At 41.2% G+C, this 15,751-nt stretch overlaps 1 protein-coding gene across 1 annotated transcript in view; it reads right to left on the reverse strand.

The window, feature by feature from the left end:
• The window catches only part of GALNTL6 (polypeptide N-acetylgalactosaminyltransferase-like 6), a 987,982-nt gene that overhangs the window by 627,153 nt on the left and 345,078 nt on the right, over positions 1-15,751 (reverse strand). The window contains exon 3 of the mRNA XM_006770738.2: positions 3,018-3,126. Coding sequence (XP_006770801.1) covers positions 3,018-3,126 — 109 coding nt within the window. The remainder of the gene's footprint in view (positions 1-3,017; positions 3,127-15,751) is intronic.

Raw genomic sequence — 15,751 nt, forward strand, 5'->3', positions numbered from 1 at the left:
GGGACAGCCCCCCGACGGAGGTGTGCGCAGGCCCACCACGCAGCCCAGCCTGGAGGGGGGCATCAGGACGGGGGCAGCCTCCCTCCCACCCCCCGTGGAGGCACACGCAGGCCCAGCACGTGGCCCGGCCCACAGGGGGGCATCAAGATGGGGGCAGCCCCCTCATGGAGGTGCATGCAGGTCAATCCTGCAGCCCAGGCCCAGCGGGGAGGGGTTACCAGGACGGGGGCAGGACCTTGGTGGAGAGCTCTCAGTACTCCTGCACCGGAGTCTGAAGGCACGGAGAGGAAGGGAGAGCAAATGGGCAGTAAGGGGGTTTAGGCTAGCAGGGGAGAGCAGATAGGCAGTTAGGGGGATCAGGCCAGGAGGGGAGAGCAGATAGGCAGTTACGGGGATCAGGTCAGGAGGGGAGAACAGTTAGAGCCCTCAGGCTGGCAGGGGAGCAGTTAGGGGCATCAGGAGAGAACAGTTAGAGCCCTCAGGCTGAAGGGGAGCAGTTAGGGGCATCAGGCCGGTAGGCAGGTGAGCGCTTAGGAGCCAGTGGTTCTGGATTGCGAGAGGGATCCCAAATTGGAGAGGGTGCAGGCCTGGCTGAGGGAACTCCCCCTCCTGTGCACAAATTTCATGAACCAGGCCTCTAGTAAAAAAGAATCAACTAGAATTCTATATATTGACATAGGTGAATCTCAAAAATAAGAGTGAAAAAAGAAAATCATACAGTATAAATCTATTTTCAGATTAAGTTCAACCACAGGCAAAATGCAACCATATTTATTCAGGGCTAAATATGTAGACAGTAAAAAAATACTATAGAGAAAAATAAGAGTAAACAAAAACTTCAAGATTTGGAGGGAACAGAATGGTACAAATGATCCTTTTTCTGGACCTGGATATTGAGAACAAGGAGGATTATCTTCACTCTGTACCTGCATGTGTATTTGTGTGTGTTTACTTCTTTATTTATGGTTTATTTCATAATATTTAAAGAAGGATAAACTATAGTCTATTGTATTTGTCATATATCTTCCAATGAATCATATAACATACTAATACTTAAAGTTTTTTAATTCTGCAGAAAATTTGCAGTTTAGAAAACTTATTATATTAACAATTTTCTTTGAGGTCAATTTCCCTTGGCTCGAGTGAGAATAAGAATATAAAAGACATGTTCATTCAAGAGGCAGAAAGGATAGTATGAAACAGAAATAAATGTGATGTTCTGAATTTTATATCCAAAACTCATCAACACAAGCAAAGGGTAAGCACACCATGTCAAGTGAAAGTAACTTCAATGAATTAATAATGACAGTTATCATTAGTTGAGTTTATATGTCCAAATAATTGGCCAATTACTTAAGGTAGATTATCTTTAATCCTCACAGCAATTCTGGATGGTAGAATATAAGAAAGAAAAATTGATTTGCCACGTAACCCAGCTCATGTATGCAAAAGCCAGTATCTGATCCCAGGAGTGTCTCTCATATGTGACCTTATCATTACCTCATGTTTCCCAGATATTATTCAAGGTCAGACTGTGGGACGTAATGGAGCCAGATAAGACTTGACCTTTCATCTAGCTCTGCAAATTACTGGCTGTTTGACCTTGGATAACATTTAATAAATACATGCTTAAGACTTTGTGCTTTTTAAATTAATTGGAGATCTTAAAACCTGTCTATTACAGTTATTATGAGGTTTAAATGAAATCTGTATGTAAAACACTAGTACAAAACATCTGTTCAATTAATATTAGCTTATTCTATTATTATTATTCATAGTTGGCAAGTTTGATTATATAAACATCTCCAAAAATTTTCAGCATCCTGTAGTTAGAAAGGGGGACATTTTGTCGGATTAATATAGGGCTGATTAAGCAAAAGCAGAAAAAAAGATAAGAGGGATCCAAAAGTAAGGGTGTTGGTAACTAACACACTTTCATGATGGTTCATGGGGTCATGGAAAGACAATGAAACCTAGAATAGAAAGACTCTCTGAGAAATGAAGAACAACCTTGGGAAGACAGAGCAGCTTTAATGAAGATGGGGAGGAGGATATTGAAGGGGCATGATTTGGGGAAAGGAATGAAAGAAGAAAATTAAAGAAGTCTATAATTAGATCATCCACACCTGACCCAGAGCTCAAAACATTTCACAGCCCCAAACAATTTCATAACTGTTTGGATACCATCATTCCAGTTTTCCTGACAGGATGAGCTATGAGGAAGATTGACCAGTAGGACCTCACATTGTGGCTGAATTACCGGGGATGCAGCATCCTGGGGTTGCTCAGATGTCTTTACCAAACAATAGCTTTATTTCTGTGACATCTTCACTATGAAAAAGACACAAAAAACTAGAGCTCCTTCGGTCAAATAATAGAATATGGACTTCCCATTATATTTTATTCACTTTCATCAATTTCTACTTATATGGCCTTCTGAATCCCTGTTTCCAGCAACCTAATTTTTCAGTCATCTGGAAAAACTTGCTTTTTCCTGTTAAGTTTTCCAACAAGCAAAATGTTTCCTCTATCTCTCACCTAAGGCTAGAATTCTGCTACACATGTACAGACCTACTTGACTATGTTTAACTTCCTGTCTGTTTGTCCAAGTATTGCCAACCTCAATCCCTGCCAGTGTCTAGAACATGGTACCGTACCTTTAATATTTTGAATTGCCATTTAAACATACCTGACCTAATGAGTCAATCTAATTCAAGACATATGTCTATTAAGTCAAGTCTTACTGAATAATCCCAAGATACCCCCAGAGATTCTTAAAAAGCAGTTGGGTAATACCAAGTACTATAGATTTCTAAAAACTTTAATGCCTTCTTCAGTTCATATTGTAAGGGCTATTTATTATTGGTTTTCTCTCTGCAATTTGAAATTGTTTTCGCTCTGACCCATGAGACATACCTTACTGTGTGCAGAAGAAATACTAATTAGAGATCCTTTCAGTGACAAATGAGACGCTGCAGTAAGCGAAGTAGCACTTTGGCTTACACTGAACTCCATACCTGAGCGCAAAGCCTCTTTCTGAATGCTTTCATAGTCATGCCAGTCTTTTCTTCTCAAACCATCTGTCCATGCATAGAATTGCCCATCTCCCAGGCCCAGTGGAAATGTCTGTGGAAAAGGAAAGCATTCAGAGCATAAAAAGGAGGTATTTCCTTTTGCAGGGTAGGTAAACACAGCCAGGTACACAATAGGCAATCAAAGAATATTTGTTGAATAAGTGTTTCTACCAAGTGTCCTGAAAAGAAAGCTATTGCTAGTGACCAGATTAATACACATTTTAAAACCCTGTTTCAGCTTTTTTTAAAATTATTATTTATTGTCTAAAGTTTTACATATGTCTCCTTTTCCCCCGCTTAACCCTCCCCCGACCCCAGGCATTCCCACCCCAGGCAAGCCCCCACCGCCCTAGTGTCTGTGTCCATTGGTTATGCTAATATGCATGCATACAAGTCCTTTGGTTGCTCTCTATCCCCCCTCCCCTGCCATTTGTCTCTGGATTTATTCTTGTTCATCAGTTTATGTCGATCGTTATAATTATATCCCACATATGAGTGAGATCATGTGTCCTGATTGGGGTTTCTGGTTTCATGTGTCAACCACAACAACTACCCTTTTCTATTTTATTTCATACAGAGACTTTAGTAATAATTCAGCGTTTCACCTTTCATGAGCATAAAAGCCTAGCTGTTTTCACTTGCCCAAAGCATAAATAGTAATGCTATCAATTTTGGTATGAAATGAAATGGATTTTGTTTGTGATTTGTATGGTTTCATTAATTTTGATCAAGTGTATTTGAATGGCCTGACAGTAATATTAGCAACCATTCATTGAATGCTCACTATGTTCACATAGTGGGTACTATGTTAAATACTCTGTATATTGAAGATTGTTCAATCTTTATGATAGTCTTTGGTTGTAAATCTCCATTTTTTCTGCCTATTAAACTTGAGGCCCAGAGAACTGAAATAACTTGAATTAAACCACAGTGGCAAAGTCAGAACTTGGACCCATTCTGTTAAGACCAAAATTGTGGTCTTAAAAACTAGTAAATACTGCCTCCTATCTAGACTTCTGGTAAAGTATGTTACCCGGTTATGCTTACAGTTGAAAACTATCACCCACTCAACAACTGCAGTCACAACATATGTTTTGTGCTTTGGTAAAACCCAGTATGTTCTAATGTCAACTTGAAAAGTATTTCTGTGTACATTGCTGAAGCTACTATTTTTATGGTGTTTATTTTTGGTAATAGAAAAATGTTTTAAATAAATATTATTTTCACCAATCTTAATAATCAAGAAAATATAACATAAATGTTTTCGTATTTATATATCATTTCCTTTTTATTTAGTTTATGTTTGAAATAAGTAATATATCTACCGATGAAGATAAAGAAAAATTTTTTAAAGTCTCAATTTAGGTAAAACTAAAGAATAATTTCAGCAAGGAAATTTTATTCTATGAGACTTTTCAAGCCAAATGAAGTGTCTTATTAGTTTGAAATAGTGCAACTATTGTGCTTATAAAAATTATGTACCTTCAGTCCATATTTAGAGATTTTAAAAGATTCATTTACTTTTAAAAGAATGAAATGGAGCTAGCAAAGAAAAACAATGTAGTTAAAATCAGAGGAAAGATTATCCAAACCCTATATACTTAAAGGGATTTGTTTATAAGAGTGGTGAGTTCAGGAAAAACAGGAATAAGCAAACATACAATGGTAATGATGAGTTTATGTAAAATGAAGGATATAAAAACAAGGAGATTTTTTAAAAGGAAGATATAAAGAAAGAAAAGCTATGACAAAATTAACAGAAAAGAGTAAAGTAAAAATAGAAGGAAATGTGAAAAACAATTGGGGTATAGTAGCAAACACTAGAAAAAAAATGTCATGCATTTTTTTCCTAATTGATAATGATTTTATAATTAAACTCAGCTTTGAATCTGAAGTTTTAAATAATCAGATAACTTTAGAATATAAAATCCATGTTTTGTCTCAGCCATGAGTAAGTACTCAGCAATAAGAAAATCTTTCACATTGATTCAGATAATACCAATTTATATACAACACTTTCAGATTAAAATAGTTTCAAAGTAAGTTTTGACATGAAACATGGAGAAACAGTTGTGCAAAATCCAAATATGCAAAATTCTATCTAGTTACATATTAGTTGGTACACCGGCTCCCTTACACAGAAGGAAGGGAGAAACAGAAGACACAGACCACTCCAGGTTAGTAGGTGGCAGGTTTAATAACCAAGGGAACTACATACAATACTTGTCTTAGTCTGTGCTATGAGACCAGTAGGTCTCAGCACCTGCTGGCCAGAATCTTAACCTATAGAGAGGTTTTAATTGGTTCAGTAAGGTGTTCAGTCCAGGTGGTCCAACAAAACCTTTCTCTTAAGGCTACATCCTTGAAAACTTTGTGGGAATGGTGGGCAGGGCATACGTTCCTAGGTCAAGGGAAAAAAGGGTGAGGAGCTACTGAATGCCCAGGGTCAAGGTCATGGGAAAACCAGTGGTCATATCCTCTTAATGGCTCCCTCCAACATTCCACCCCTCCATTGGCTCTTACAATTTTCCACACCCCCTCTTCCTCAATTGGCCTTGAGTGGTCAGCAAGGTGTTTTATTAATATTGAGATGGCTCATTTGGCAGCTATCTGGCTGCACTGGAGGCAAAGGTCTCTACAAGAATTTAGACACATGCAAGATAAACACAGATTAAGATACTAATTCCCAAAATAAGTAACAATTTTTTCTACCAAGGGCCCCATGATTGGAATCATTGATTTACTAAGTCACATAGACTGGTGGGCATTTACTTGTGTCCTCATATGAATTAATAAAGATGACACATTAGCAGACTCATTATGAACACAAAACATTCTCTTTAGATAATGGCACAGGTGCCTCCTTGCAAGGCAGTATTCATGCCCTTGGACATCTGTTTTGGAGGACAGCTTTTGTCATTAGAGACATTTAAATCAGTATTCAGAAAAGACAGACTGTTGTCTACCATTTGAGGCTTGCTGGGTGAATTCTCTTAAGGACTTCTATCCTATGTAATAAAAGCCTAATATGCTAAGTGTCCAATCGTCCGTTTGGCCGTTCAACCAATCAAAGTGTATATGCTAATCATATGCTCAGGCCACTCAACCGCTCCCTATGAAGTGCACTGATCACCAGGGGGCAGACAGTTGACTGGTTGGCCAGTCGCTATGACGTGCACTAACCATCAGGCGGCAGACGCTCCAACTGGTAGGTTAGCTTGCTGCTGGGATCCAGACAATCGGGACTGAGCAAGGAAGGCAAGACATGCCCTGGAGCCCTCCCACAGTCCCTCCCTGGCCGGCCAACCTCCCATGTCCCTCCCTGGCCCTGTTCATGCACTGGTGGAGTCCCTTGGCCTGGCCTGCGCCTTCTCACAATCCAGGACCCCTCAGGAGATGTCAGAGAGCCGGTTTGGGCACCGGGCCTCTAGTGTGATATAAAGTCCACCAGGCAGTGGAGGGACAAAGAGAATGGCCAAATGATTATACAAGTGGAAAACAGAATGCCCACCTGGCCTTGAGGAGAAGGAAGTTGGCAGCTTTAGGAGGTTGACCTGGTTGTGTAGACCATTCACGTTGGCTGGAGGAGGAGCACTGTCTGGCTGAAGAGATAACTAGGGGCCAACTAGGATTCCCAGCTTCTCCTCTCTCTCTAATCGTGAATGTTTCACTCCAGGTATCATGTATTTTAATATGTCTGGTTTGCAGCAGACATTTTGGGATTGAGTTGTTCCCTCTCATCCAGGGGTACAAAGAAACTCACTCATCTCTGTGGGATGTCCCATTGCAAATTCCAGTAGATAATGTCTTTCCCAGGCATGATGGGACCTGGGTTCTCAGCAGGGTAGCTCGTTGATCCACAAAAATGCGGAGCAATGGCTCTCTTTGTCTTCCATACTTTTCAGGTGTTGGGTGTGTTGGCAGGGTCCCTAGTCTGGCACATAGGTCACAGGCCCTGCTGGCTGATCATTCGAATGTATTAAAGCCTGAAATAGCACTTTAGTCCAGCCAACCAAGGTGTTTTATCTGTTAGTAATTTCACCTACTGCTTTAATATTCCATTTTTCGCTTCTACCAAACATGTTGCTTGCTGGTTATAGGTGAGATGGGGCCTCCATTCAATGTCATGTTCCTTTTCCCAGTCTGGTACGTCATGACCTTTGAAGTGAGACCCCTATCCCTGTCTATTCCACAAGGGTGTCCATACATGGAACCCAGTTTCTCTTAGCCCCTAATGGTGGCAGCCTGTTTTACACAATGATAGGGAAAGTTTATATTAGGACAGACACAGTCTTCTCACACAACAGGGCATATGTAGAACCATCACACAGAGGGAGGGGGCCAATATAATCATTTTCCAATCCAGCACCTGCTGGGAAATTTTGTGGATGGCCTCAGACACCTGTGGCAATTGTCTTGGGCATTGTTTACAACACACAAGACATGCTATTAATACGTTAACCTTGTGACTGCATTTTAAGGGCAAACCAGCATCCTTGGCCACATTCCATCCCACAGCCACTTCAGTGGCCAGTCTTTCTGTGCAAAAAAATCTGCTGTACTATCTACTGAAGGGTCATTTGCTAGGGTGCATATTTGAGAAAAGACATGAGCTGCCTGATTGCCAGGGGTGTGAGTGCCTTGTGAGCCTGGACTATGGCCAGTCTTTCTGTGCAAAAAAAATCTGCTGTATTATCCACTGAAGGTTCATTTGCTAGGGTGCATACTTGAGCAAAGACATGAGCTTCCTGAGTGCCAGGGGTGTGAGTGCCTTGTGAGCCTGGACTTGGAAGGCGGTGAGAACTGTGTCAGGCTCTTGCAGACAAACTCAAATGTTTTTCCACATATTCTAAGCCTACAAGGGCTTATTCATGATCACCTGCCCCTCAGCTTCCTATTGTCCAAGCCATAGGGTTAATCCCTTTAGAACAGCCCAACTGTCAGTGTGAAGGATTACCATCCTGGGCTCAAGAATGCTCGCCAGCAAAACCAATTTGAGTTCAACCTATTGGCTGCTGCAGTTAATAGCTGTGTATATATCCAGACTAGAGGTCCGGTGCACAAAATTCGTGCATGGGTACAGTCCCTAGGCCTGGCCTGTGATCAGGGCCGATCTGTGGGGCAACTGGTGGGGTGATTGGGGGGAGGTGGCCCTTCTGGCACCACCTGTTCGCTGGCCCTGACCCACCCACTGCTGCCACCAGTCGCCTTCCTCTGCGGGGCGACCAGCAGGGTGATCAGGGGGCCCCTGCTGGCACCCAGCTTGGCTGGCCTGGGGACTGCGGGCTGGGGAGCAGCTCCTGCATTGAGTGTGCATCATAGCAACTGGTGGTTCTGCTCAACCTATTGGCTGCTGCAGTTAATACCTGTTTATATCCAGACTAGAGGTCCAGTGCACAAAATCCGTGCATGGGTACGGTCCATAGGCCTGGCCAGTGATCAGGGCTGATCTGTGGGGCAACTGGTGGGGTGATTGGGGGGAGGGTGGCCCTGCTGGCACCACCTGTTCGCTGGCCCCGCCCCAACCACTGCTCCCACCAGTCCTGCAGGTAGCCTCCCTCTGCAGGGTGACCAGCAGGGTGATCAGGGGGCCCCTGCTGGCACCCAGCTTGGCTGGCCTGGGGACTGCGGGCTGGGGAGCAGCTCCTGCATTGAGTGTCTGTCCCCTGGTGGTCAGTGTGCATCATAGCAACTGGTCGTTCTGCCATTCGGTCGATTTGCATATTAGGCTTTTATTATATAGGAAAGTGTCAGTGTTAGACTGATTAGAGACTACAGACCATTTGGGTGAGTTTCCGTGACTAGATCCATCTTAGTTTGAAACATTACAACTATTTTGCTAATGAAAAAGTATCTGCCAGTCCATCTTTCTAGCTTATAAAAGATCCACTTGTTTTGAAAGAGTAGAAATAGAGCTACTATCAGCCAGAATTTCCCACACTCCCTCCCTACAGGCCATAGGGGCTGCCACAGGTATATGGGTAGAGTATTTGGAATACCTACATACTCTATGGGTCTAGTGTCTAGAGACAGTGGGCTGGTGGACAGGGTGCTCCTCTGCTGCAAACAAGCATGCTTCTTAAGCCAGTGTGAGATTTTTGAGCCATGGCAGAAGTGGGCTAATGAAACAAATTCTCAACCCACCCTTGAAAAGAAAGGAAGTTCTTAATATAATATGCTGTTCCTTTGGAAGAGGCTCTAACTGGAAAAGCATTGTGCACACTGCTAGGAGCTGCTGATGTATGGGGGTTCCAGAACTGGGGCCATAATCCTAGGGGTACTCTCTCTTTCTGTTGTCTCTGCCCCAGAGCCCAACCCATACCTTCCAAAGTCACAGACACATCTAATTCAAATGGTAGCCCTACTTGGGAGATGCCCAGAGCTTTAATCTGTTTCATTAGTATTTTGCCTTCTCAAAGGTGACTTGTTGCTCTGATCCCCAATTCCACATGTGCTTTTTTTTTAACCAGGGGGTATAAAGGATAGAGGCACTGTTCTGGGGTGGCGGGGGGGCAGGGTGGTCCTCCAAAGTTCCAGAGTGCCAAAGTGCACATAAAAGCTGGTACCTCTTTCCCATTCTTAGGGGTTGAATAGGCTTGCAACTTACCAACTATAGCTTCTTGGACAACCTGGGTCTTATTCAACCAATAACTCCCCAAAACTTTACAGCAGTGCCTGGGCCTTGAATTTTTTGTGGGTTCACTGCCTATCCTTTCCCTCACAGATGTTCCAACAAAGTCTGCAGTGTCCTGCAGTAGAGACTGTCCTCATGTTAGTTCTGTATCATCAATATAATGGGCCCATTTTACTGATGTGGGAAAGGAGAACAGAGAGATCTTGGGGTACCATCCCTGACATATTGTGGGGCTGTAAAGGTAATACTGGGGAAGCATTGGAAAGGTCCATTATTCCCTCTCCCACATGAAGGCAAATTAATCTTGTGACTCAATAGCCAGGAGTATACTGAAAAAAACACATTTGCTAAATCCAACACAGCATGATACACTCCTAGGACTGGGGCCAAGGTATCTAAGATGATGGAAATGTTGGGCATAGATGCATGAATGAGGGGCCACTCACTACCTTGTTCAATTCTCAGCAGTCCACAGTCATCCTGAATGAGCCATCTGGCTTTTTTAACCACGCTGGGCAGCTTAAAACACTGTAGGCAAGGTGTGCAATACCAACTTGGTGTAGTTCTTTGATATTTTCTCCTGTTTCCTTATGCCTTCCCAGGCGATTTATATTGTTCGATTGTTACCATTTTTTTGTGGGAGCAGCAGACTTGCTGGTTCCCAACTGGTATTTCCCATCAATACTGATTTGATTACTCTAACCTGGAGGCAGATTTAACCCATAGAGTTTTGCAGAATTTACCCTTGTAGGCTATCAATGATCAATACCTTCCTTGAAACTGGAGAGAAAAAAGCCTTGTTCTCTCCTGGGGGAGAATGTTTAATCTTCAGTGTCAAAGGAACCTTCCCGACCTTCCTGTTTCCCTCCATAACATCAATGGCACTGAGGGAGGCAGAAATGAGGGTTACCCTGTATTAGACTACATTTGGTTCCAGTGGCAACCAGAACAGTCCATCATCTTTTGTATATTTCTGGGAACCAGTGAGTATTGAGCTCAAAATGAGGCCAATGATCACCTTCATTGGCCCTCACCTGGAGGCAGTTTTGTCTTGAATCCTATACTCAGGTGTGGGAGGTACCCACACCCAATATGACTGTATCTCCAAGGCTCTAACGGAGCAGACAGGGCATAAGAAATGGTAGGGGCAGGTGGGGCAAGTCATAGCTATTACTCAGGTTTTTTGCTTCTGGGTTATTTTCACCAGACCCTTTATAACAATAAACTCAGCAGGAGAGTGTTCTCTCATCATGAGCCTTTCCTGGATTGGGGGCTGCCCCACTGGCTGGGGTTGTTGTTACTTTGCTTTTGGTTTCCTTTGTATTGGGAGTCAGAGAGTACCCAAGGTTAAGTTCATTTTATGGTCAACCACCACAACGCCCTCCTCTTTATTCTCCTCATTTTACCTCTTATTGTCCCACTCAGGCTTTGTCACAAGCACCTGGACTTTAATCCATGGCAGCTGTACCCTCTTAGCTTTACAAAATAGCACGTTAAAGTCTTCAATGTATTATCCTGTTCTCCTACCTCTTCCTAGCTCCAAAGCTAGAAGAGTTGTAGAACAAGTCCTCCTCTAACCTCAGCTCATCCTCCAACTTTCTCACTCCAGTTCTCCAGTTAGGCATGGGTGGCTGAGCGCTCCCCACAGTCAAGACCAGCCCACTGCCCACTGCCCACAGCCATGTGCTTCCCTTCTTTGCCGATGAGAGCTACATGCAGTTCCTCAAACACGCATTAGACCAGCTGACATTTTCAGGGTGTCTCCACTCTCATGTGGGGGCACATAAGAATCTAACAGACAACCCTTCCCCACATAAAGATCAAAGACCCATTTATTATATTTACTGGCTAACTTACCAACCCCTCCTCACCACACACACAGACACACAGCGGGCAAAGGATAACCAAAGCAAGTAGCAGGCCACTCCAGACTGGTAGGTGGCAGGTTAAATAAGCAAGGGAACATACTTACCAGACTTGTCTGGGGGAGCTGGGAGACAAGCAGATCTCTGCACCTGCAGCCATTTTACGTTTGAATAGAGGCCTTAACTGGGCCAGTCACATATTCAGTCTAATAACACCTTACTCTCTCCAGGCTACATGCTGGAACAACTCCTAGTGTGGAAGGGGTGGGCAGGATGTACATTTCAGCGAACAGGGGATGGGGAGGAGCTTCTGATTGCGCTCCAGTGCACAGGTCAACTGGAGGTCACGTCCGCTCGATGACCTCCTCCAACATTACCAGGCACATCCTGTTTCCCTTACTTTGATACATTTAATTTTGAGAATTCTTAGCAATTGGTAATTGAACACAAGAGTTAATCTTCATTTTCTCCAGAAACCCTATGAAAATTATAGTAAAGCATCAGATGAATCAAGGAAGCAGATAGTTGACTTGATACAAATTTTGTAAATGGCTGAGAATTACTGGGACAAAAGCATATTTTTTTTGTCCACTAAACTTTTGAAACAACTAAAAACAGAGGCATCAGGTATTTCTGAGAGCAAGGTTAAAGGTTAAATAAAAAAAAAAAGACTGACACTTTTTATATGGGGCAGTTAAATTCTCAATTCCAACCACCAGGTGATTTTTGTGACTCAACCACTGTGCTTCCCACTCATAGAGGGTTGGAGTTTGAATGAGAGAAGTATTCTTTTCAGAATATAAGCAATAGGTGAAAACAAGGTGCCAAACCATTCTAAAAACAGGGTTCCAGGGGAGTCTATATACCAACTATTATTTAACCAAACCTCTCTTTTGTCACTAGGCTCCCAGAAAGCTGATAGCCTGCTTTACACTTTTAGACAAAAGATCAATGAATTCTTATCACGCAATTATTGGGTGGCTCCCAGGTACACACCCAGTAACTGCATGAAAACTCTCTTCTCAGAGAACATCAGAGTAGAATTTTCACTATATGACCAGGTAGCCAAGGATTATCAGACATTTAAGAGAGATTTCAATGTAAAATTCAGAGGCCAAAGTAAATAAAAGTTACAATAAACTTTAAGGAAACAAAGGCAATATAAGGCAGAGAAGAAAATTTCCCCACAAAATCTAAATTAAATTTCCTCAAAGAACATTAAGAAAAAGTTCCTCATAGAAACTGAATTTTAAAAAGAAATGAGCATTTAGCAAAGAAACAGCCCTTGCAAAGTATAAATGGAATAGCAGGCATAGAATAATTAAGAGGCAGTTTCAAAATTAAAGGTCAAAGGAACCCTACTCATTCACAAAGTATATGCCAAGCCTACTGAATTATCTTATTCACAGGGAGGGCTGATGAACAATGTAAAGATTAGATGTATTTGCAACCTTTTCACCCACCAGAAAGGTGAATAAATAATTAATCTCAGTCCATTTGAATAGAACTACCTTTGTTCTGAAAGCTTGATCATTCAGTAAATTAAATAGAAAAAATATATAAATAATAAGAAGAAACAAAAGAGTCAGTGGCAAAAGAAATATTGAAAGGAGGCAGTAAAAGGGCAGCTAGCTTAGTGATCATCCCCTCCTGAATGGACAAGCAGGATGAATGTCTCCGTAAAAGAAAAACAAAACAAAACAAAAATAGAAAAACAAACTTAATACTTATTTTCAAACACACATTAAAAAAAGAGTTACAGTGCTTCCAAAGATATTAGGATAAACCACTGCTACATACAGGATATGGCAAAAGTAGATTTACAGTTGTGAGTATAGGAAACACAGTTTATTCTTGTATTATGATTTATTAATGATTGTATTATTTTCCATCTGAATCACTGGAAACATACTTTTGTCCCACCCTGTATGTAAAAGTTCAAGCAAATGAAAAGTAAGGCTATTAATAAAGCTAAAGGGGGGGAAAATAACCTACAAAAAAAGGAAGGATGATTATAGCGCACTATTGGATTCAGATATGAATACTCTTACCTAAGTATTGGTTAACAAAAATTGGTGCTATAACTACACTGAAGGTTGAGAAAAAGAGAAGAATAATATTGTTAAATACACATTTATATAATAGGAAAACAATAGATAAAAAAACAGACAAAAATACTCAGGGAAAAATAATATACACACACTAGCTGCAAATATGGAAGTGTATGACATAATAAAGGTGAAAAGTTGGCATGGTTGTCCCTGGGTAGCAGAAATTGCAAGTCAGAGAGAGTGGGCCAGGTGAAACTATGCTTTAATAATAAAGCTTATCTGAGGATATGCTACACTAATACCTCTTCTTAGCTAGATAAATCCTACTCACAGACAAGCTAGATTAATGCTACTCACAACTAAGCAGCCTTGATCACCTGGGAACTTGTTAGAAATACAATTCCCCAATCTAAACTCACACCTGTTAAACCAGAGAGGCGAGACACAGACAACTGTGTTTTAACTAGCTCCCCATGTGACTCTGAGGCTTATTAAAGTGTGAGAACCACTAATTCATATGAAAAGGAATAGCAATTATCACATTAAAATGACATTTTGGATTCACTCACAAAGTATGTGCGACAACCTACTGAAGAATCTTTTTCATATTGCAGGCTGATGACCAATATAAAGATTAGATGTGTTTGCAACTTTTTCACCTACCAGAAAGGTGAGTAAATAATCCCAGTTCATTTGAATTGAGCTACCTTTGTTCTGAAAGCCTGATTGACCAGTAAGTTAAAGGGAAAAAAAACATAAATAATAAGAATTCATATAAAATTAGGTGTATCTGCATCTTTTTCACTGGCCAGAAAGGTGGATGAATAAACCTAAGTTAATCCTAGTCTCTTTGTATAGAAACACATTGGTTCTGAAAACTTAACCATCCATTAAATGACCCATCAGTATTCTGACCTTTTCCTTCACATGAGCAGTCTCCAGTGCCCAGATCTATTTGCTTCTCTCTTGGGTTATATCACGTGCCCTCCATATGATTATAGTAACACAGAGCCATTATCTATGACCTTGTAAAATAAATGTAAAGAGTACTGTACCTTCATGAGGCATATATTTCAGACCCATCATTAGATCAGCCATTTATTTGTGAGCGCTCTTTCTATTTTTCACCTTGTAGACTTTTTATTCATTGTAATGTCACTACAAATAATTAACTTGGAAAAAAAATCAGGAAGAGAAGAGACAGAATCCATTAGGTAGAAACTATATGTAATAGTGAAAGCTGAATCCCAGAGCCTATTGAAAAATAATATACTTGAGAATGGGTCATGAGAAAAAAAGTTTCCAAGGGTAAAACATTACTCATAGACAATGTGTTTGCCAGATATATCAAACTCAAACACCTGGGTTCAGGAAAATGATACAAAGGGGTGGAAATCTGTGGTGCACTCCTGGACTACCTGACCACTGTTAATAACGTTGAAATCATGTTAAAACTTCTCTCAGGGTCTCTCCGTCTGAAAATCCCAGGTAAATAAGAAATCCCTTGCCTCTAAATTACAGCAATTTTTTTAAAAATATATTTTATTGATTTTTCACAGAGAGGAAGGGAGAGAGATAGAGAGTTAGAAACATCGATGAGAGAGATACATCGATCAGCTGCCTCCTGCACATCTCCCACTGGGAATGTGCCCGCAACCCAGGCACATGCCCTCGACCGGAATCGAACCTGGGACCCTTCAGTCCGCAGGCCGACGCTCTATCCACTGAGCCAAACCGGTTTCGGCTAAATTACAGCAATTTTATTCATTGCAATATTTAGTATAGATGATGATGACATTAAAAGGACACATTGTGTGAATCTCTATAAATAAAAGATTGTGTGTATTCTAAGACCTCTCTCAGGTTTTATAAATTAACAGCCAATGGACTTATTCTCACAATCAGCCCTATACATACTACTATAGTTATTCTTTAGAAGACAATATAGTATAGTGGAAGTACTGTGGATCCAGGGCCAGAAGATATAAATTAAGGTTTTAACATGTGCAGGAAATCTACATTTCCTCTAAAGTCCTCAGTTAACTCTTAAATGAAATGAGGGTAATAAAAATAAGACCTACCTTACACACCACACAAGGATTTTTGAGTAGTAAATTAGATGAAGTA

The sequence above is a fragment of the Myotis davidii genome, unplaced genomic scaffold, assembly GCF_000327345.1.
Source record: "Myotis davidii unplaced genomic scaffold, ASM32734v1 scaffold404, whole genome shotgun sequence".
NCBI classification, from domain to species: Eukaryota; Metazoa; Chordata; class Mammalia; order Chiroptera; family Vespertilionidae; genus Myotis; species Myotis davidii.